The 23,096-nt window shown below is 41.0% G+C and overlaps 2 protein-coding genes across 2 annotated transcripts; both read left to right on the forward strand.

Moving 5' to 3' along the window:
- The first annotated feature begins 838 nt into the window (after positions 1 to 838).
- Positions 839 to 11,263, forward strand: LOC120033531 (zinc finger protein 345-like). The gene is made up of 2 exons (XM_038979915.1): positions 839 to 1,372; positions 7,953 to 11,263. The coding sequence occupies exons 1-2, from the start codon at positions 1,289 to 1,291 to the stop codon at positions 9,717 to 9,719; spliced, it is 1,851 nt and encodes a 616-aa protein (XP_038835843.1). The 5' UTR covers positions 839 to 1,288; the 3' UTR covers positions 9,720 to 11,263.
- Positions 11,264 to 17,911: 6,648 nt separating this feature from the next.
- On the forward strand, positions 17,912 to 21,608 carry LOC120033529 (zinc finger protein 2-like). Its single transcript, XM_038979912.1, has 2 exons — positions 17,912 to 18,621; positions 18,928 to 21,608. The coding sequence occupies exons 1-2, from the start codon at positions 18,226 to 18,228 to the stop codon at positions 20,470 to 20,472; spliced, it is 1,941 nt and encodes a 646-aa protein (XP_038835840.1). The 5' UTR covers positions 17,912 to 18,225; the 3' UTR covers positions 20,473 to 21,608.
- The last annotated feature ends 1,488 nt before the right edge of the window (positions 21,609 to 23,096 follow it).

Below are 23,096 nucleotides of genomic sequence, written 5' to 3' on the forward strand. Positions count from 1 at the left end.
TGAGTGAATAGAATAATGAATGACTGTCATCCAATATGTTGTAATAGAAATAAGGCCATGATCATAATTTTATCATCCTCTCATCTTAAATAGCACCGACCGCCACTGGCACAGACTTCAGTTCAATGTCTAGTTTTGATTTACATTTGATTGATTTGTCAACTAATGTGAAATCAACAAAACATTTCACCATGTCATTGATTTAGGTTAAAAGTTGGGTGAAAAATGACAATGCCCTTAAGTTGATTTACTTTTTTCAAATGTAGTTTGACTCACAGTGGAAATCTGTCATCACATGGGATGGCGTTGTTCAAGCAACACTTCTCAATCTTCCTTCTTTCCAAAGTGAGAAGGGTGTATTTCTACAAAAGAAACCAATATAAATTCTCTGCTTTTTTCAATGTGTGTTTTTAAAAGAGAGCTTATCTTCAATCAAAATCCCATGTACTTATAATGGGGAACTTGCTCAATTTGGACTCCCTTTAAATAAATCAGATTTGACCTTTCAGACACAAGTCACATGATTTGTATCTGATTTCAAATCACCTTTGTATGTGGCTTGAAATAGCCGATTCGAATTGGATATGCGAAAAAATAGGATTTGTGTCACTTCAAACTGCCAATGTGAACACGGCTTGAGTCGTTTGCGGAATGCCACCTGCATCCACATAAATTCAGTTGTAAAAGCCTAACGAATGATCAAATAAGCCTCACGTAATTCAACACTCTCTTAGACCGCCATACAAAAAAGGCTTATTTCGCGGACATATTTTGGAAGGAGTAAATCCTCTCGCTTTGCCTCTTCCTCTCTGTCCATACTCCGCATTCAGACGTAAAGTGAAAAGTATGCAAGCGTTTTATGATACTTCGATGTGCATGAGATTTGCATCCGGTCATGTAAAATTGTAATTATAGAGTGGCTATGACTGCAGAAAATAGTCAGCCAGATTCGTTCTCAATCAGTAGTTTAGCTAGCTAACCAGTTAAGCTTGTTTTATAAACCTCAACACACTGCGTCTGGTTTCGAATAGCGATTCATACAGTGTTATAGATGTGCAGTAGCAACAAGATCGTGTGAGATGGGCTTTAAAGAACATTATTTAACTTTGAATCAAATCTAAGTGAAAGACAAGCAGACAAAACGGATGTGTATACAATAGCACAGCAGACTTCGTTGGTTTTCAGCTTTTGGTTTTACCCGCACCCCTTTCGTTTGGTATACAAAACACAGAGAAAATGGCGGAATTTGAGGACGAAGCACTGCCCCAAACAATGCAGGAGAACCGAGATGAAGAGGAGCCCCAAGATACCGATGACTAAGCCAATCAAGATGCAATACAACCCAAGTTTCGAGGAAAAGCACATTGAAGAGGTAAGAAGGTACAAAAATAAGACTACTAATAGGAACGTCGAACGTTCAGGCTGCCCCATGCACACTGGTAGTAGTGGGGAGTCGACTCAAATAATCGATTATTCGGCTCCAATTTCTGCGTGTCAAGCATCGATTCCGCTAGGCATCACTCCTAAGATTCAGTATTTTTGCAACGCAGGAAGCGATTTTACTTATTCTACTATGAGAACAAACTCTCGCATCTTCCACAGCAAATAAATAAAGAGCAAGGCGGAGGGGCATAGGTCGACATGTTGGCCAGTCAACTGTGTATCGGCAATCAAAATATGTAGGCTATAGGCTATCGCAATGCTGTATTTCACCATTTCTTCGCTTGCAATGTCTCGCGCAAGTTCACCAACGTAGAGGCTATTATTGAGTATGCTGAGCTATTCTACACGCTACACGCTACAGACCGAAGACACAAACACACACTAGAGAGAGGATCCGGGCAGGCAGAGAGACAGTCAGAACCGTGCATATAGGCTATATCTTGGTAATATGTATCTAGCAATGCCTCGTAAATTCACCAAAAGTATATTAAAGTATACATTAGGCTATCAATGAGTACGGCTAAGCTATTCTTCATAGTGCCAGTTAATTGAAGTTGAACATTGCCAAATGCACCAGTTTAATTTGGTCTAAATGTGCAATAAAAAGTAGTGTATAAAGCTTATGAAATGAAACCTTGGCTGGTGGTTGATGCTCTAGGTCAGGGTTCTCCAACCCTGGAGAGTTACCTTCCTGTAGGATTTGTATTTATTTCACCTTTATTTAACCAGGTAGGCTAGTTGAGAACAAGTTCTCATTTGCAACTGTGACCTGGCCAAGATAAAGCAAAGCAATTCGACACATACAACAACAGAGTTACACATGGAATAAACAAAACATACAGTCAATAATACATTTAGAAAAAAGAAAACAAAAAGTTTATATACAGCATGTGCAAATCAGGTCAGGTAAGGGAGTTAAGGCAATAAATAGGCCATGGTGGCGAAGTAATTACAATATAGCAATTAAACACTGGAATGGTAGGTGTGCAGAAGATGAATGTGCAAGTAGAGATACTGGGGTGCAAAGGAGCAAGATAAATAAATAAATACAGTATGGGGATGAGGTAGATAGATGGGCTGTTTACAGATGAGCTATGTACAGGTGCAGTGATCTGTGAGCTGCTCTGACAGCTGGTGCTTAAAGCTAGTGAGGGAGATATGAGTCTCCAGCTTCAGTGATTTTTGCAGTTCGTTCCAGTCATTGGCAGCAGAGAACTGGAAGGAAAGGTGACCGAAGGAGGAATTGGCTTTGGGGGTGACCAGTGAGATATACCTGCTGGAGCGCGTGCTACGGGTGGGTGCTGCTATGGTGACCAGTGAGCTGAGATAAGGCGGGGCTTTACCTAGCAGAGACTTGTAGATAACCTGTAGCCAGTGTGTTTGGCGACGAGTATGAAGCGAGGGCCAACCAATGAGAGCGTACAGGTCGCAATAGTGGGTAGTGTATGGGGCTTTGGTGACAAAACGGATGACACTGTGATAGACTGCATCCAATTTGTTGAGTAGAGTGTTGGAGGCTATTTTATAGATGACATCACCGAAGTCGAGGATCGATAGGATGGTCAGTTTTACGAGGGTATGTTTGCCAGCATGAGTGAAGGATGCTTTGTTGCGATATAGGAAGCCGATTCTAGATTTAATTTTGGATTGATGATGCTTAATGTGAGTCTGGAAGGAGAGTTTACAGTCTAACCAGACACCTAGGTATTTGTAGTTGTCCACGTATTCTAAGTCAGAGCCGTCCAGAGTAGTGACCCCTTCAACCCCAGTTGTAATTAACCTGACTTCAGTTTATCAACCAGCTATACTGAACAAAAATACAAAAAGCAACATGCAACAATTTCAAAGATTTTGCTGAGTTAGTTCATATAAGGAAATCACTCAATTGAAATAAATAAATTAGACCCTAATCTATGGATTTTACCGGGGCACAGCCACGGGTGAGCCTGGGAGGGCATAGGCCCAATCACTTGGGAGCCAGGGCCAGCCAATGATAATTAGTTTTCCCCCACAAAAGGGCTTTATTACAGACAGAAATACTCCTCAACACCCTGCAACAACACTTATTGCAACAACACATCATCAGTAGGGTAAAACTAACCTGTCTCACGACGGTCTAAACACAGCTCACGTTCCCAATTAGTGGGTGAACACTACACTCAGACATTCCCGCAGGTGTCTGGCTAGACTGTAAACTCTCCTTCCAGACTCATATTAAACATTTCCAATCCAAAATGAAATCTAGAATTGGCTTCCTATTTCGCAACAAAGCCTCCTTCACGCTGCCAAACATACCCACGTAAAACTGACTATCCTACCGATCCTCGACTTCGGCGACGTCATTTACAAAATAGCCTCCAACACTCTACTCAGCAAACTGGATGCAGTCTATCACAGTGACATCCGTTTTGTCACCAAAGCCCATATACCACCCACCATCTATAAGTCTTTGCTAGGTAAAGCTCCGCCTTATCTCAGCTCACTGGTCACCATAGCAACACCCACCCGTAGCACGCGTTCCAGCAGGTATATCTCACTGGTCATCCCCAAAGCCAACACCTGCTTTGGCCGCCTTTCCTTCCAGTTGTCTGCTGCAAATGACTGGAACGAATTGCAAAAATTGCTGAAGTTGGAGACTTATATTTACCTCACAAACTTTAAGCATCAGCTATCTGAGCAGCTTACCGATCGCTGCAGCTGTATTCAGCCCATCTGTAAATAGCCCATCCAATCTACCTACCTCATCCCCATATTGTTTTTATTTACTTTTTTGCTCTTTTGCACACCGGTATTTCTACTTGCACATCTATCACTCCAGTGTTAATTTGATCAATTGTAATTACTTCTCCACTATTGGCCTATTTACTGCCTTACCTCCTTATGCCATTTGCACACTGTATATAGAAATTTTCTATTGTGTTATTGACTGTACGTTTGTTTATTCCATGTGTAACTCTGTTGTTGTTTGTGTCGCACTGCTTTGCTTTATCTTGGCACGGTCGCAGTTGTAAATGAGAACTTGTTCTCAACTGGCCTACCTGGTTAAATATAGGTGAAATAAAATAAAAGGTGAAGAAGCCGGATGTGGAGGTCCTGGGCTGGCGTGGTTCCACGTGGTCTGCGGTTGTTAGATTACTTGTTAGATATTACTGCACAGTTGGAACTAGAAGCACAAGCATTTTGCTACACTCGCGTTAACATCTGCTAACCATGTGTATGTGACCAATAAAATGTGATTTGATTTGATGCCGGTTGGACGGACTGCTACATTTTCTAAAATGAAGTTGGAGGTGGTTTATGGTCGAGAAATGAACATTGAATTCTCTAAACAGCTCTGGTGAACATTCCTGCAGTCATTTTCTCTCTCTGTGGGTCTAACCCTAAGAAGTTCTGGAAACCGGTTAAAGACCTGGAGAATAAACCCTCCTCCTCACAGCTGCCCATGTCCCTTAATGTTGATGATGTGGTTGTTACTGACAAGAAGCACATGGCTGAGCTCTTTAATCACCACTTCATTAAGTCATGATTCCTGTTTGACTCAGCCATGCCTCCTTGCCCGTCCAACATTCCTCATCTCCCATCCCTTCTAGTGTGACTATCCCCGATGCGTCTCCCTCTTTTTCCCCTGCTACAAAGTTTCTCCCTGCAGGCAGTCACTGAGTCTGAGGTGCTAAAAGAGCTCCTTAAACTTGACCACAAAAAAACATCTGGGTCAGACCCTTCTTTAAGGTTGCTGCCCCTATCATCACCAAGCCTATCTCTGACCTTTTTAACCTGTCTCTCCTTTCTGGAGAGGTTCCCATTGCTTGGAATACAGCCACGGTTCGTCCTTTATTTAAAGGGGGAGATCAAGCTGATCCTAACTGTTATAAGCCTATTCATATTTTGCCCTGTTTATCAAATGTGTTGGAAAAACCTGTCAATAATCAACTGACTGGTTTTCTTGACGTCTATAGTATTCTCTCTGGTATGTAATCTGGTTTCCGCTCAGGTTATGAATATGTCACTGCAACCTTAAAGGTCCTCAATGATGTCACCATTGCCCTTGATTCTAAGCAATGTTGTGGTGCTATTTTATTGACTTGGCCAAAGCTTTTAACATGGTAGACCATTCCATTCTTCTCGGTCGGCTAAGGAGTATTGGTGTCTCTGAGCGGTCTTTGGTCCTTTTTGTTAACTACCTATCTCAGAGTACAGTGTATAAAGACAGAACATCTGTTGTCTCAACCACTGCCAGTCACCAAGGGAGTACCCCAAAGCTCAATCCTAGGCCCCATGATCTTCTCAATTTACATCAACAACATAGCTCAGGCACTAAGAAGCTCTCTCATCCATTTATATGCAGATGATACAGTCTTATACTCAGCTGGCCCCTCTCTGGATTTTGTGTTAAATGCTCTACAACAAAGCTTTCTTAGTGTCCAACAAGCTTTCTCTACCCTTAACCTTGTTCTGAACACCTCCAAAACAAAGGTCATGTGGTTTGGTAAGAAGAATGCCCCTCTCCCCACAGGTGTGATTACTACCTCTGAGGGTTTAGGGCTTGAGGTAGTCACTGGAATGAGCTGCAACAAACACTCAAACTGGACAGTTTTATCTCAATCTCTTCATTCAAAGACTCAAACATGGACACTCTTACTGACAGTTGTGGCTGTTTTGCGTGATATATTGTTGTCTCTACCTTCTTGCCCTTTGTGCTGTTGTCTGTGCCCAATAATGTTTGTACCATGTTTTGTGCTGCTACCATGTTGTTGCTACCATGCTGTGTTGTCATGTGTAGCTGCCTTGCTATGTTTCCATATGTCTCTTTATATAGTGTTGTGTTGTCTCTTTTGTCATGTGTGTTTTGTCCTATATTTATATACACTGCTCAAAAAAATAAAGGGAACACTTAAACAACACAATGTAACTCCAAGTCAATCACACTTCTGTGAAATCAAACTGTCCACTTAGGAAGCAACACTGATTAATAATACATTTCACATGTTGTTGTGCAAATGGAATAGACAAAAGGTGGAAATTAGCAAGACACCCCCAATAAAGGAGTGATTCTGCAGGTGGTGACCACAGACCACTTCTCAGTTCCTATGCTTCCTGGCTGATGTTTTGGTCACTTTTGAATGCTGGCGGTGCTCTCACTCTAGTGGTAGCATGAGACGGAGTCTACAACCCACACAAGTGGCACAGGTAGTGCAGCTCATCCAGGATGGCACATCAATGCGAGCTGTGGCAAGAAGGTTTGCTGTGTCTGTGAGCGTAGTGTCCGGAGCATGGAGGCGCAAAAAAAAAATTGGCGGGATAATGCCACAAGGCTAGGATTGTCCAGGAATGGTTCCACGAACACAAGTGAATCAAGCTTACTGCAATGGCCTGCCCTGTCATCAGATCTCAATCCAATTGAGCATCTGTGGGATGAGATGGAACGAGCTATTCGGAGTAGAGATCCACAACCAGCCAACTTGACACAACTGTGGGAAGCATTGGAGTCAACACAGGCCAGCATCCCTGTAGAAAGCTTTTGACAACTTGTGGAGTCCATGCCCCAACGAATTGAGGCTGTTCTGAGGGCAAAAGTGCATGCAACTCAATATTAGGAAGGTGTTCCTAATGTTTTGTACCCAAAGTGTGTCTGTATACGATGGTGTAAAGACATAATGGAAAGTATATGAATAGATAAGGTGTTTACAGCAGTAGTTATAGAAGATGAGCCTTGGCTAGAATACGCATGCTATTGATTACAGTAGAACAAGCTAATCAATTCCAGTTTAGAGTGGCCGCTTGGTAAATGTTGTGTGCCGTTTTATAAGGTATTAATTTATCAAAATATTAGCAACCAAGAGGGTGCACAATGTCAAAACTCTTGGTTGCATCGAAGCCAGCAAAATATAAGTAATCTGAACACAAGTGTGACACGTATGTGGAGGGAGTTATTGTTATGTTTGGTCTTCAAAATATCACAACTTATTTCTGCATGTATTGATGATGATTTTGGACGTTTATAACCGGTGTTTTGACACTGGGCTATAAATCTAAAATTGATGTCAACCGTATCAATTTCAACTTGTGTTTTAGGAATATAAATGATCATTTTAACATTATTTTCAATATGATTCTACTTAATGATATAAAAACTACTGAATGAGCCCTACAACTTGCTTTGATTTATAGATTTCTATTATTTTTGTTGTGAAAATACGTTTGTCAACTTATACTGTCAATGAACCTTCTCTATCCTAGATCACTAGCCTATGGTGATCTCTAGGCCTAATGACAAAGAAATCATCATTATCATGTTGATACTGCTAGGTATTTCAAATGATTAGACCTAGCTACTACTGTAAAATAACCTAAGTTATTTGTTTAGCTATTTATTGTATATGCTATCTATTCTAATTTGGACTTTAACTGTATCAAAGTAGGCTATTTTATGTATTGCAAAATTAATGTTGTTTGAGAGAACAGAGATGATAGGCCTACTAGTAATTATGCAATTTTAAATGTTTTTCTAGGCAGAGGAGATGGACACCTCAGAAGACCTGCAAGATGACAACCTGATCAAGCAGGAACACTTCCACAGTTCTAATAATGAACAACAAGATGGACATTTGGCAGTTAGGAGGAATGTAATATTAGAACGAACAAAATTCAACCAAAGACAACAAGAAGCAGGAGAGACAGCTGATGATTTTATCACTGCACTTCATTGTTTGTCAGAACATTGTGGTTATGGAGCTCTGCTCAGTGAGATGATTAGAAATAGACTAGTCATGGGCTTACGTGACAGAAGACTGTCCGAGCAATTACAAATGGACCCAGAAATAACACTGGATAAAGCTGTCACACGCATTCGTCAAACTGAACTTGTGAAAAAGCTACAGGACCTGCCGGAGAATAACTTCAAAGTTGCCAGCAGTACAGCAAATGTAGACATTGTGCTTTCACATAGCAAACAGCAATGCCCAGCCAATACCCAGTGCCAATCAGAGAAGAAGCAAAACTCAGAAAGACCACAACCTCAAACAACGCAGGAGAATGGAGAGGAGCCCCTAGATACTGATGACTCTGATGAGTGGACCGAGGGTTTCAGTCCTGGAGGAGAGAAGCCACACTACTGCTCCGACTGCAGTAAGAGCTTTAGAAAAGTGAGGGATCTTATAAGACACCAGAGATCACATACTGGAGAGAAGCCTCACCACTGCCCTGTTTGCGACAGAAGTTTTGCTCGATTAGATAAGCTTAAATTACACAAAAAAATGCATATGAAAGAGAAACATGTCACACAGACAGAAGAAACTAAACTGAAGGTAGACCGTGTGCACACACAGCAAAGAACCGCCAGCAGAGGCAGGCAGAAGAGTAAAAGGCGTGCAGAAACGCCAGGAAAAATAGGCCAATCACAGCCAGGAAAAGAATTGTCTTGCAAAAGTTTAACTAGAAAGAATCAACACTCAGAAAAACTGCGACAACCCCAAACAATGCAGGAGAATGAAGAGGATCCTGAAGATACTTCTGATGACTGGACCGAGAGTTTCAGTACTGTAGAGAAGCCATACATCTGCTCCGACTGTGGTAAGAGCTTCAAACAAGAGAATCGTCTTATAAGACATCAACGAACACATACAGGAGAGAAGCCTTACGACTGCCCTGACTGTGACAAAAGTTTTGCTCGATTAGATAATCTTAAATTACACCAAAAAACACATATGAAGGAGGAATGTAATTTCCACTGCTCTGACTGTGTGAAAAGCTTTGTCCGACTGAAGCAGCTTGAAAAACATCAGCTAACACACAAGAAAAGTTTTGAAAGACACAGAATACATTTGAGCAAAAGAAAACAATTTCTCTGCACAATTTGCGGGAAGGAGTGTCGCAACATGAAAATACACATGCGAATACACACTGGAGAGACACCGTATCACTGCACTGAGTGTGGGAAGAGTTTTCCATATACAAAATCATACCAAAGACACATACTAACACATACCTCTGGAGAAAGAGCAACCTATCCTTGTTTGGAATGTGGAAAGTGTTTTACTCGCAGAGATGGCATGTTGAGACACGTGAGGAGGATTCATACTGGAGAGAGAAATCATCAGTGCAGAGACTGTGGAAAGAGATTCTTTCGAAAAGAGACACTGAAGAGACACATGCTAGTTCACACTGGAGAGAAACCATACCAATGCTCTATCTGTGGTCAACGCTTTTCCCAAGATGGAGACAGAAAACGCCACGAGAAGAGGCACTACTCTGGTGTCTCAAATTTCCTCGATTTATAATGCAGAAGTGGTGGAGGTACAGTAGCCTAGCGGTTAAGATCATTGGGTCAGTAACCGAAAGGTTGCTGGTTCAAATCCCCAAATTTACTAGGTGAAGAATCTGTCGGTGCCCTAGAGTTATGCACTTAATCCTAATTGCTCCTGTAAATCGCCTTGAATAAGAGTGCTAAATAAATGTCATGTAAAATGTGTTTGGCATTGCAGGAAGTGGGAACCTACCTAATCACTGTGACTTGATAATCTAATAATCTGTTAACTACAATGTTGGTGGCCTGGAATTGTCACCACAGATTGTTGAAGAGACTCACAAGACAGACTGTTGCTGATATATTACTGTCTTCATAGCAGTATTTATTGTTTTCAAAAGTTGGTTATTTTAAATCAAAGGTTGTAACCGGTTCAGGGAACCGGACTTAAAATATGGAAAATAACTACATTATTTGAGTAACACTAACCGAAATCTAAAGTGATCTATACTGTTCCGGAACAGAACCATTATTTTAAAAGCATGGGAACCGGTTAATAACATTATTTAAAGTTTTCCAGTCCCACATAAATCGTAAACCAAGCGCATATGCAAAGCCCTTACTCTGTCACTCAGAAACGTATTCCAGCATCTGCCTGCCAGTTGGAAGTCTTTGCCAGTAAGTGTGCGTGTGTTTTGGATACCTGCCCCTCCCCTCTGAAGCACAGGTTACTGTAGCCTACTGATGACAAAACAAGTGTAATTCAGAAAATAGGCAGAGCTGTTTAATAAAAATTATGGATTGACTTATTCAATTGGTCGGAACAGTGGAGAAAGAAAAAGTCATGTTCAGAACGAAATGATTGGAAAATAATTTCAGTTCCGACCCTTGTTTTTAAAAATATATATATATATTTTTTTTAAAGGTATTTGAATATTTTGTTTCAACAAAAGCATATTACAGTATACTACCAATAGCAGTCATTGTTGAACGTTGGTAATTCCCCATTGGTGGTTCAGTTAGTTCATATTGTATTAATGTTTATATTGTTTTGATTGTCAAGTGGGCCATAAGCTAGTTTAAAAACATGTCAATGAAAGGTTCACAGCTACAACCTTCAGTGAGTTTATACATTTGTCTGAAATTTGCTGAATTCAGGGTGTCGTCAGGCAGGCAACCCAATACCATCGTTAGACTTTTAAACGGACACTAGATGGGGTAGATGTTGTGGTGGAATTATTGTAATCAAAAGGAGGGACTTTTAGATTTCTTCAAAACAATCAAACTTTATTATTTAATTAGTGCAGTAATGGAGCTGGTCGGTAATTACCCCTGGAGGTTATCACTGAGAACTCAACGAGTTGGTTCGAGCCACAGCATTTTATAGCAAAGTCCATCCTCCTTCAGTTTACATGACACAACAGATGTATGGAATGGGTCACAAGGTTAAGATTTGTATGAAAAATACTTCGAGTTTTCAACAGTATCTGCTGTAACAGCATTGTGTAGAGACCAGTGTCTGGCCCCACAACTCCATACTGGAGCCATGTCTCCCTGGTACCGTATAGAACAGAAACATTAACTCATGCTCTGGAATGTGGTATCCCCAAAGACGACATAAATCTCCTGTCAGTGTTATCTCCCAGAGGCCCACTTTCAGTTCACACAGACACAATAGTTATAAGAACCCTCTATTCTGTTGCATAAAACAACCATTTGATGCAATAAAAGTATTATAACATAAGCTTGTAATTTCCACCATAATGTTCACATTTTGTATGTTTTTATTAAGGAGCCACTGAACACGCCGATTGGCACGTGTTTTTCTGTTGTGCATTAGAACATTTTGATTTTAGTCTTGGATGTGCGTTTCCTGACTGATTCCACGTTTGGATAATGTTTGTCTCCCATGATGCACTGTAGAAGCTTATTTCACTTCCTCAAAATCCCCAGAATGAATCGAAGTTAACTCCAGAAATCTGTAATTCATTTGAACATTTTTGCAGAGGATGTTTATTTGCTCAATTTTCCATCTAACTAAGGTGTTTGGTGCAGTATTTCTCAAGTTAAATGCGCGATGAGTTGTCTTATGAAAACTGTTTGGCAGGTCTGTCTCCCTGTCTATGCTATTGGTTAGAGAGCAATCACTGCAGCTATTTACACCATGTTAATGGGCAAATAGACATCCTCAAATCAAAACCCAACCTTCAGGTACCCGTTGTGATGCACGGAAGTTCCAAACTCCGTTTTAGACCAGACTGACTTCATGACCAAAACTATCTTAGTTACACTTTGTAGTCAATTTTGACAGTAGAATAACTTTCTGACTATGGATGCCACACAGACCGTTTTCAAAGGATTCATTGCTGTTTAAAGGCAGTCGCTCTTTAATGAACATCTACTGCATCTAGTGTCTGTTTTGAAAAGCCGAACTAACTATGGTATTGGGTATGCAATGAATTTTCTAAATTTGACATACTATAAAGCTTTTTTCTCGCATACACAAAATGCCTACTATTTAGAACGCAAGTACGGTTATTCGGACACTTCCAGTATTTTCAGTGGAAGGCCGACCAGGGTACTGCAGGCTGGTGGTAGCAACTAAATTATCCTCAATTTCTTTTGTGTGATTTTAAAAGAATCTGTTCAAGGACATAACGTTATGTCTGATATAATATAAGCCATTTTGGTACCATGATTACCATTTTCCCATTCACTATAATGGTGGATCCTGTTTTCTGGAAACAACAGCCTGCAGTAATGCCGTCGGCCTTGAACTTCGTGAGCAGGGTGCAATTGCGGCCTGCAATTCGGGGCGTTCGAACCCCTCTTTATACTTCTATTGGTACATTTTTAAGTTACGGGAGGCCGGGGCGCTCCAGTACAGTAGATGGCATTAATGCACAATAACGTTGGATGCCAGCCGCCGATAAACCCCACAGAAGAAGGGGAGGGGGCGACAAAGGTAGCCAGCTAACAATACACCGGTAGACAGTGTCCTTCGCCCCTTGCCAGTCGGGCACCTTTTTCTTCTAGTTCTGTTAACGACCGCGAGGGCAGATGTTCGGCAGGCTGGAGCAAAGGACACTGTGCTAGCTTAGCCAGCTTGTCATAAGGAGGACTTCAGTACACAGCAGGTGGGAGGCAGGGGCGATGCCGTGTGCTAGCTAACTATCAAGCTAGTTAGTACACGTGTCGCCCCAGCCACCCACTTGTTGTGCTAGCGGGAGGCGGGGATGACCGGTGGACAGTGTCCTTCGCCTCCACCTGTTCTGTTAACGACTGTACCAATCAGAGTTCTGTTAACGACGGTGAGGGCAGGCGGGAGCGAAGGACACCGTCTACCGGTGTCGCTAGCTAGCAAGCAGAACTCCGGTACACAGCAGGCCGCTAGCAAGCTAGCTGAGATGCATGGGCGACCGGTGCACTGTACTTCGCCCCAGCCTGTTGGGCACAGTTTTCCCGCAATTCTGTTAACGGCAATGAAGGCAGGCGGGAGCCAAGGACACTTTTGGACTTTCTATAGTCGGCATTCAGACAAAGTGAAAACGTCTGCCAGCACTTTATGACATTTCAACATGCATGTGATTTGCATATCCAATGTTTATTTTACCTTGGTCACCACCACACAGTTGCGCACACACACCATATAAGTATTTTTGTGCATAGGATGGACTTGTGGTTCTGAAAGGTATGAACAAATAATGTTGTAAGCTATGCAATAGGAATATCTACACAGGAAAGAATGGCATAGCATCTTTACAGGGATATTCACATAACAGCATACATGCATAAACATCTCGCAGAGAGCGAGATAACTAATTACTTAGACAGGCGAGATGTATGGCACTCTGGTGGAGCTCTGATCTGTGTCTGGTGCCACAGAGTAATACATTTTACTGTGCAGCGGGAGCGCTGAGGACAGTCTGAAAGTTCTAGAATCTCTGGCCATGACTTAACACTAGCGTGAACTATGAAAACGCAGTGGTAAAGTGCGCGTACAGGCTATAGGAATTGACCAACTCTAAACAATAACATCTAATGCAAAACACATGCAATCAATGAAATACAAGCACTTATAAACGACATGGAGTATCTGAAATGTACATAAGCTGCAGCAGTACTATACAGCTACAAATGTAACAATGTAATTACACAGGAGGTTGGTGGAACCTTAATTGGGGAGGACAGGCTTTTTGTAATGGCTGGAGTGGAATCAGTGGAATGGTATAAAATAAATCAAACACACGAGCTGTGTTCGAATACCCATACTAACATACTGCATACGTAATGAATATATACTACATACTATTAGTTTATTTTAGTATACTGTAAACAAACGGTATCGTTTTAGTTGAGTGTACTAGAACTTTGCCTGTATACCGGAAGTTGATGCAGTTGCTATGCAACCTCTTGCTTGCTTGTTAGCATAACAAATGACGAGCTAACATTTTAAGAATCCGAGTAGATAGCCAGAATGAACAATGTCCATCGACACGCATAACGACTATACTGCTTATCAAAGAATAATGGCAATAATCAAGTCAATAAACGTTGGGTAGTTAGTTAGTTAATATACTGCCTGGCAAGTTTGATGTATTAGTAGCCAACTAACGTTAGGTAGCTAGCTAACATACCGGTACATACTGCTGTAATCCTATGCGGTTCGTAAGGATAGCGTAGCTAACAAATTGTCATAATGTGTAATGTAACTTATTTGAAAAGTCATTACTTTATTACATTGCTCAACATTTTCTTAACATTTTTCATAATTAGATAAAGCAATGAATATGTATTTTGGCGTATTTAGTACCACATCCGGGAACTTTTGGCATACTAACTATGACCAATAAGCATACTATATACTCAATTCACGTCACAAATAGTATGGCTAGTGCAGTTAGTATGAGTATTCGAACACAGCTACGGTTTCCATGTGTTCGATGCCATTCCATTTTCTCCTTTGCAGACATTATTAAGAGTCGTCCTCCCCTCAGCAGCCTCCACCGAATTAGGCCTGAATTAATTGCTTTCAGTCAATCACCATAACATAGCATTAACCCTCTCTATACAATAAACCCCACAACTCACTTATTGGATGCACAAACAATCTTCCTCAAACACACTGATAACCCTACCGGCATCCAAACTTGCGTCTTCATCTGCCGACAATGATTCAGATGACCATCCTACCCATGCTAGATTATGGAGACGTAATTTATAGATCGGCAGGTAAGGGTGCTCTCGAGCGGCTAGATGTTCTTTACCATTCGGCCATCAGATTTGCTACTTATAGGACACATCACTGCACTCTATACTCTTCTGTAAACTGCTCATCTCTGTATACCCGTTGCAAGAGCCACTGGTGGTTGCTTATTTATAAAACCTTATCTGAGATATCTACTGCAGCTCCTCTACATACAACACCCGTTCTGCCAGTCACATTCTGTTCAAGGTCCCCAAAGCATACACATCCCTGGGTCGCTCCTCTTTTCAGTTTGCTGCAGCAAGCGATTGGAACGAGCTGCAACAAAGACTCAAACTGGACACTTTCATCTCAATCTCTTCATTCAAAGACTCAATCATGGACACTCTTACTGATAATTGTGGTTGCTTTGAGTGATGTATTGTTGTCTACCTTGCACTTTGTTGGGCACAGACAACAGCACAATGTTTGTACCCTGTTTTGTGCTGCTACCATGTTGTGTTGCTACCATGTTGTGTTGCTACCATGTTGTGTTCCTACCATGCTGTGTTGTCATGTGTTGCTGCATTGCTATGTTGTCGTCTTAGGTCTCTCATTATGTAGTGTTGTGTTGTCTCTTCTAGGGTTGCACATTTTGGGGAGTATTCAGAGGTGGAAACTTTCTGTGGGAATTAAGGGGAATATATGCAAAATAATATCATTTAAATGTAGATGTTTTTTTGCATTGGATATATTTACCATATCATATGGAGACAGAAACATAAACCTTTTACCTTATAAGTAGACACAATTGTAAATTATTAAATCCTTCCAATAGAAATTTTAAAAAACTATTTAGTTATGAACTTTAATTAAATGAGTTGACTCTTCACATGGGATGATTTCACTGAACAACAAAAGAAAGGGAATATTGAATGATCCCCAATGATCCATCGCATCTCCCAAAAACGTTTTCAACATATGTCTGTAAAATGATAGTCTAGAAACTAAAGCTTTGGTCGTCTTCCTCTCAGGCTTCCATGTCTTCTCCCTGGACCTCCTCAATGTCCACCTCTTGAACATCCGACTCTGAGGCCTCATCTTCACTGTCAATTTCCAACCTTTTTGAGGATGGCTCGTTGTCAGGCTCAAAAAGCCTCAAATTTGCCTGGATGGCCACCAATTTTTCAACCCTTGTATTGGTCAGCCTGTTGGGTGCTTTAATGTGTGTGTTGTGTCTCATTAGTGTGCAAGATCTTGAGAATCAGCTCTACATGTGATGGAGGAATGCACTGTGCATGCAGAGGGTTGCAATTCCATTGAATTGGGGATAGTTTAACCAAAATATGCCACAATACCCTTGAATTACCTTATGTATATCCCACAAAAAAGGTTCACTATTATAAGCTAACTTTTTTGATGAATTTAAGCAAAATTCCCCAAATTCCCGGGCTTAACTTCCCATTGGAAAATTACGGCAAAAGTTTCCGACCCTTTGCGACTCTACTCTCTTCTCATGATGTGTGTTTTGTCCTATATTTTAATTAATTTATATTTTGAATCCCAGCCCCCATCCCCACAGGAGGCCTTTTGCCTTTTTGGTAAACCGTCATTGTAAATAAGAATTTGTTCTTAACTGACTTGCCTAGTTAAAAAAAAAAAAAAGCCACTCCACAGACCGATATTTCACTGGATGTATAAATGTGAAGCATCTGCTTGGGTTTCCACTCACTACCAAATATGGTAGTGAGAGGAAGCCCAGTAGCCAGCAGTGGGAGAAGATGGAACGAGATGGATTTTGGCCGACATAATGTTAATTGTCGAATCGATTAAACATTTGATCTCAATACAATTTTATGTTCCCAAAACTAAAATATGTTACGAACAGAGTGTATTACGTTTTGTAGACTTTACCCTTTGCCAAAGTTTTAAAAAATAGCTTTGTTTAGGAGTGCAAAGGCAAATTGAATTATTGCACACGCACACTTCAGAGTAGGCGTTCCCTAACAGAAATATGCACATGAATGCTAGAACGCGCAAATAGGATTGTGCTTGGCTTTGCCCATCTCCATGCCTGTTCTGCCCACTATAACTAATTTGTTCTGTTTGAAACGACGGACTGTGATCCATCTTGGTTTAGTTATAAAAATCTTTGGCCACTCTGTCCTGGAGTGGGAGGGGTCAGAATCCAAATGTGCATTCGGGCACTCTGATTGGTGGAAACCAGGAAGCCAAGAGAAATCACCCTAACCGGACTGTGGGGAAAGTCACAGGCATGGGCTTTTTAAAAATGTTATTTCACTTCCAAGTACGGTAAGTACGGTATTCGGACACAACCAGTATTTCAAGATGATGGCCGACGGGATACTGCAAGCTGGTGGAGCAACTAAATTATCTTTATAACTTATTCTGTAATATGCGATGTTAAAATAATCGGTTCAAGGACATAACGTTGCATCTTGTGTAATAGAAGCAATTGTTGGTACCATGATTATCTTAAAAAAAAAAAACACGAATATTGACCATTTCCCCATTCACTATAATGGGATCCTGAGAGGATTCCTGTGAGTGGTCATAGACTAATAGAGAGTGACGGAAAGAATATGTGCTTCAGTAAGGTAGGTTTATTGTCATTCATACAGTAGCTATGCTTGTCAATTGTACTGCAGAAATGGATCGAAAGTCCCAGAAAATAGAGGTTGTGGTGGCAGCGGCAGATAAATACTTGGGATTGCGAGGTTTTACTGCAGACCAGTTGCAGGGGGTGTTGAGTGGTAGTGTTCTGTCCTCCCAGGCCGTTGGTAGGGTAATACAACAACAACAAAAAGAGTTGGCAGAGTAATTTTTACTCTCCCCAAATTGTATAGGACCAAATCACAAATTATTTAATGTAGGTAGGCCGTGAATGGCCTCAAACTCCAGTACAGTAGGTGGCGGTGTATGCATCTTAAATTGGATGCGATCCGCTAACACAATCCCGAAGAAGTGGCATTTTGACGTTTCAACATGCATGTGATTTGTATATCCGTTCTAGTCGTCTAGATTCGTTTTCAATCGGTAGTTTAGCTTTCTGTGTTTGTCTTGTTCTTTCTAAACGTCATCACGCTGCGTCTGGTGTGGAGAGAGGACTACCTAACCAGCCAGTGGGATAGATATGCAGTAGCAACAACAAGGATCGTGTGAGATGATGGGCTTTTTATTTTGTTTCACTACGAATCAAATCTAACCAAAAGCTTAAATTGTTACAAGAAAAAGTAGACAGCTGTTGTGTATAGAATAGCACAGCAGACTTCGTTTGCAGCTTGTGGTTTTACCCACACCCCTCTGATCAGATACAAAACGCACATCAAGGAAAATGGCGGACTTTGAGAAGCCCGAAGGACTGCCCCAAACAATGCAGGAGAACCAAGATGACGAGGAGCCTTACGCTAAGCCAAGCAAGACGCAAGACGACGCAAGTTTGGAGGAAAGGGTAATTGAGGAGGTCAGAAGGTACAACAATTTGTACAACACCTCATTGAAAGACTATAAAGACTTCACCATGACCAACAACAGCTGGAAGGAGATAGCCAAAACTCTCAGAGTAGAAGAACAGATTTGCAGGACGAAATGGAAGAACTTGAGAGACAGATATGTTCGACTGAGGAGGAAAATGAAGGGGAAGAGTGGGGATGCAGCATCAGAAATACAACCACAAATACTCACCACACTGTCCTGGCTGTCTGGCTATATAAAACACAAGGAGACGAAGGTAAAGACTACTACTGTCAATGAACCTTCTCTTGCCTAGATCACTAGCCTATGGTGATCTCTAGGCCTAATGACAAACAAATCATCATTATCATGTTGACACTGCTAGGTATTTCAAATGATTAGACCTAGCTACTACTGTACAAATGTAAGTTATTTGTTTAGGTATTTATTGTATGCTATCTATTCTAATTTGGACTTTAAATGTATTGAAAAGTAGACTATATTATGTATTACAAAACTAATGTTTTAGAGAACAGAGACGGAAGGCACACTAGTAATTATGCTATTTTAAATCTATTTCCAGGCAGAGGAGATGGACACGCCAGAAGACCTGCAAGATGACAACCTGATCAAGCAGGAACACTTCCACAGTTCTAATAATGAGCAGCAAGATGGACATTTTCTAGTTAGGAGTAAAATACGAGCTACAGCTCCAAGAAAGAGAACACCAACACATAGCAAAACAATGCAGGAGAAGGAAGAGGAGCCCCTAGATACTGATGACTCTGATGATTGGATCGAGGGTTTCAGTCCTGGAGGAGAGAAGCCACACTACTGCTCCGACTGCAGTAAGAGCTTTAGAAAAGTGAGGGATCTTATAAGACACCAGCGATCACATACTGGAGAGAAGCCTCACCACTACCCTGTTTGTGACAAAAGTTTTGCTCAATTAGATAAGCCTAAATTACACACAAAAAGACATATGAAAGAGGAACATGTCACACGGATCGAACAGGCTGAACTGAATGTAGACCGTGTGCACACACCGCAGAGAACAGCCAGCAGAGGTAGGCAGAAGAGTAAAATTCAAGCTAGTGCACCAGGGGGGAAAATGGTCCAGTCACAGGCAGGCGAAGACTCGCCTTGCAAAAGTTCTGTTAGGAAGAATCAACACTTAGTTAAAGGACAACAACCCCAAACAACACAGGATAATGAAGAGGATGCTGAAGATACTCCTGATGACTGGACTGAGAGTTTCAGAACTGTAGAGAAGCCCTACGTTTGCTCCGACTGTGGTAAGAGCTTCAAACAAGAGAATCGTCTTATAAGACATCAGCGAACACATACAGGAGAGAAGCCTTACGACTGCCCTGACTGTGACAAAAGTTTTGCTCGATTAGATAATCTTAAATTACACCAAAAAACACACATGAAGGAGGAACGTAATTTCCACTGCTCTGACTGTGTGAAAAGCTTTGTCCTATTGGAGCAGCTTGAAAAACATAAGCTAACACACAAGAAAAGTTACAGCTGTTCAAAGTGTGAGGAAAGGTTTTCAGACCTGGTTGACTGGAAAGCACACTTTTTAGTACACAGAGAGATCCTCCACTGTCCTGACTGCGATAAGCAGTTCTTGTACAAGGGACTTTTTGAAAGACACAGAAGAACACATTTGAGTAAAATAGAAACATTTCTCTGCACAATATGTGGGAAGGAGTATCGCAACATCAAAATACACATGCGAGTACACACTGGAGAGACACCGTATCACTGCACTGAGTGTGGGAAGAGTTTTCCATACATAAAATCGTACCAAAGACACATACTAACACATACCTCTGGAGAAAGAGCAACCTATCCTTGTTTGGAATGCGGAAAGACATTTACTCGCAAAGATGGCATGGTGATGCACGTGAGGAGGGTTCATACTGGAGAGAGAAATCATCAGTGCAGATACTGTGGGAAACGATTCTTTCGAAAAGAGAAACTTAAGGTACACAGTCTAGTTCACACTGGAGAGAAACCATACCAATGCTCTGTCTGTGGGCAACGCTTCTCCCAAGATGGCGACAGAAAACACCACGAGAAGAGGCACTACTCTGGTGTCTCAGATTTCCTCGATCTATAATGCATAAGTGGTGTTTGGCATTGCAGGAAGTGGGAACCTACCTAAACACTGACATAATCTGTTAACTAAAATGTTAACAGATTATTAGGATTTACAAAACCCTATTGTTGTACCTTCTGACCTCTTCAATTACCTTTTCCTCCAAACTTGTGTCGTCTTGCGTAAGATTTACAAAACCCTATTGTAATGGGAATTTTAATGTTTGTGCTTTTCTTATAACTAATTTCTGTGTTCTATTTATGTGCTGTTCTAGAAACCAATTTCTGTGTTCAACCAATTTCAAGTGGTTGACTGAACAAATCCTCTTATCAGTAACTGCAATTTGGCAGTACACCCAGACCTTGTTTTGAGAACAAACAAAAGATGTCTCCGTTTAGAGAGAAGCCTCGTGAGGTGTTAGTCTGTCACATGTTATGAACCACTATTGGTCGTCACATGAATGAAACAAAACAGCAATGATTAATTAATTATGCTAAATCATGCAAATATAACTTGTCTGTGTAGAGCCATATATAAGACAACTGCTGAGACTGCCCAGGGAGAGCTCCTGATTAACATATGTACTATGGTGCATTGAGTTAGTTGGAACCTCTCCAGTGTGCTGACAAATAAACAAGGATTCATTTAAGATTGACTTTGAGTCCCTGTGTAAGAATTTCCACAAATAATTAGTTGCACCTGAATTTGACCCTGAAAATAGTACTATTATATATTTTCCCCAAAAGCTTTTCAGCAATTAACAATGTGTGCAGTAATTTAGATTGGAGTCTTTGCCTCACTAGCAGTAATAGATATCTGCATGCAGGCAGCCTTCTTGCTGGAGTGCATCGTCAACATTCCATACAGCAGTTGGGACAGAGCGCAGGTAGTCTACACAACAAAACAGCTGGAAAACAAAGACTGTTTCTCAAAATGTACACAAAAAAAGCTAAGAAAAGATTTGACTGCTGTGGTAGTCCCTGTTCTCTTGCAATCTTGTTTTACATTTGTAAGTAAAGCAGCGGCATGTTTGGAGAAGAACATCAAGGAAAGATGTTCTAAACAGATATCAAAATTGATTATGGTCATTGTAGTTATTTACCACGTTTGAGTTAAACTAGGTTGAATATTTTCTTAATAAAAACTACAACTCTGCGTCCCACAGATCCTGACTTGATTTCTGACTTGAATGGTTAGAGAAACAGTGCGTTAGGCTCACATACACAAAACAAACGAAATGCAATTCAAGTAATTGAAGCGTCATCGGTTAATTAGTTGTTTAATAATAAAACAAAACGAAATTTCGGTTAATCGCCCAACACTAGTAGATTCTGACTTACATATTTTACTGTGAGTTACTGTTCTGTTGTGTCCGGCATGCCCACATTATGCCAATAGTTAATTTATTTTCTATGCTGACAGTAATTGTCATGAAAACTCAGGAGGTTGGTGTGTTGCGGGCCCTCTGGAAAGTCCTCAAATATGCCCCTGCCATAGTGGTGGAAAAGGATGCAAAGTATGAGCAAGTTGCTCTTTTTTGAAGACATCTCTATATGTGGTTACACGGTTTACGTGCGTGCATGTTCGTGGGTGGAGTCGTTTTGGGGGGCAGCGGACTCTTGCGTTACGCCCAGAGAGGAAGTCCGCCTTGTGTAGTGTATATCCATTAGGTGGCTTGAGGAGCCACATTAGTTTACCAAGCAAAACGGGACGGGGCACTATTTCTTTTACTCTAGCTAGCGACGAAATTCGAACTTCCGGATCCGGTGTTAGATGCCCTTTTTTATACAACGGGTGGTTCTAATCCTGAATGCTGATTGGTTAAAACCGCATTCCAGCCAGTGTCTATTCCACAAAATGATTCTCTTCACTGCAGATCTGACCCATCACATGACTCTACGCTCCAGTTCACCTTCTGTGCTCAGAGGTCCTTGATGACGATCTACCCCATCACACCACTCCTATTAATCAACTAAAACAATGGGCCGTTATATACTGTGTTCCAGTATTTCTATGCATGTAATGTCTGTGGGTGAATTATGAAACAATTACTGCAGATGTGCAAAAAACTGTGACATGGATTTGTTTTTGCCATTGCTTGATCTATTTTAAATGTAAGAATATGTTGCAGATTATGGTGGTTATGGAAACAAATATAAATTTAATGAACAATGTTTTCAATATCCAACTTTATCCTCTGCAATACTTTTTACAGTACACTCGTAGAAAAAAAGGTGTCATCTAGACCCTAAAGGGGTTATTCGGCTGTCCCCATAGGAGAAACCTTTGAAGAACCCTTTTTGGTCCCAGGTAGAACCCTTTCCACAGATGGTTCTACATGGAACACAAAAGGGTTGTATGTGGAACCAAAAAGGGTTCTCTAATGGGGACAGCCAAAGAACCCTTTTTTCTAAGAATGTTGATAATCAGCTGTAGTCAGGTGGTCATTACCAGGTTATGATGAGGTCTTAACTATGACCAGTAGGCTACATAATATAGCACATAATATAGTGGTCAGAATTATGACCAGCTGGTAAGATAGGTCACAATTATGGTGGTCGTAAAAAAAGAATAATAATAAAAATAATATACTTTTCAACCAGTTTGCGACCAGAATAAGACTTCATAAAAATACATCATACTGA

This window comes from Salvelinus namaycush, chromosome 40, assembly GCF_016432855.1.
Source record: "Salvelinus namaycush isolate Seneca chromosome 40, SaNama_1.0, whole genome shotgun sequence".
Classification (NCBI taxonomy): domain Eukaryota; kingdom Metazoa; phylum Chordata; class Actinopteri; order Salmoniformes; family Salmonidae; genus Salvelinus; species Salvelinus namaycush.

Coding starts and splice junctions, on each gene's coding strand:
- LOC120033531 (XM_038979915.1), top strand. CDS start 1,289: ATGAAGAGGAGCCCCAAGATACCGATGACTAAGCCAATCAAGATGCAA. Junction 1,373..7,952: donor AGGAAAAGCACATTGAAGAG/GTAAGAAGGTAC, acceptor ATGTTTTTCTAG/GCAGAGGAGATGGACACCTC.
- LOC120033529 (XM_038979912.1), top strand. CDS start 18,226: ATGGCGGACTTTGAGAAGCCCGAAGGACTGCCCCAAACAATGCAGGAG. Junction 18,622..18,927: donor TAAAACACAAGGAGACGAAG/GTAAAGACTACT, acceptor ATCTATTTCCAG/GCAGAGGAGATGGACACGCC.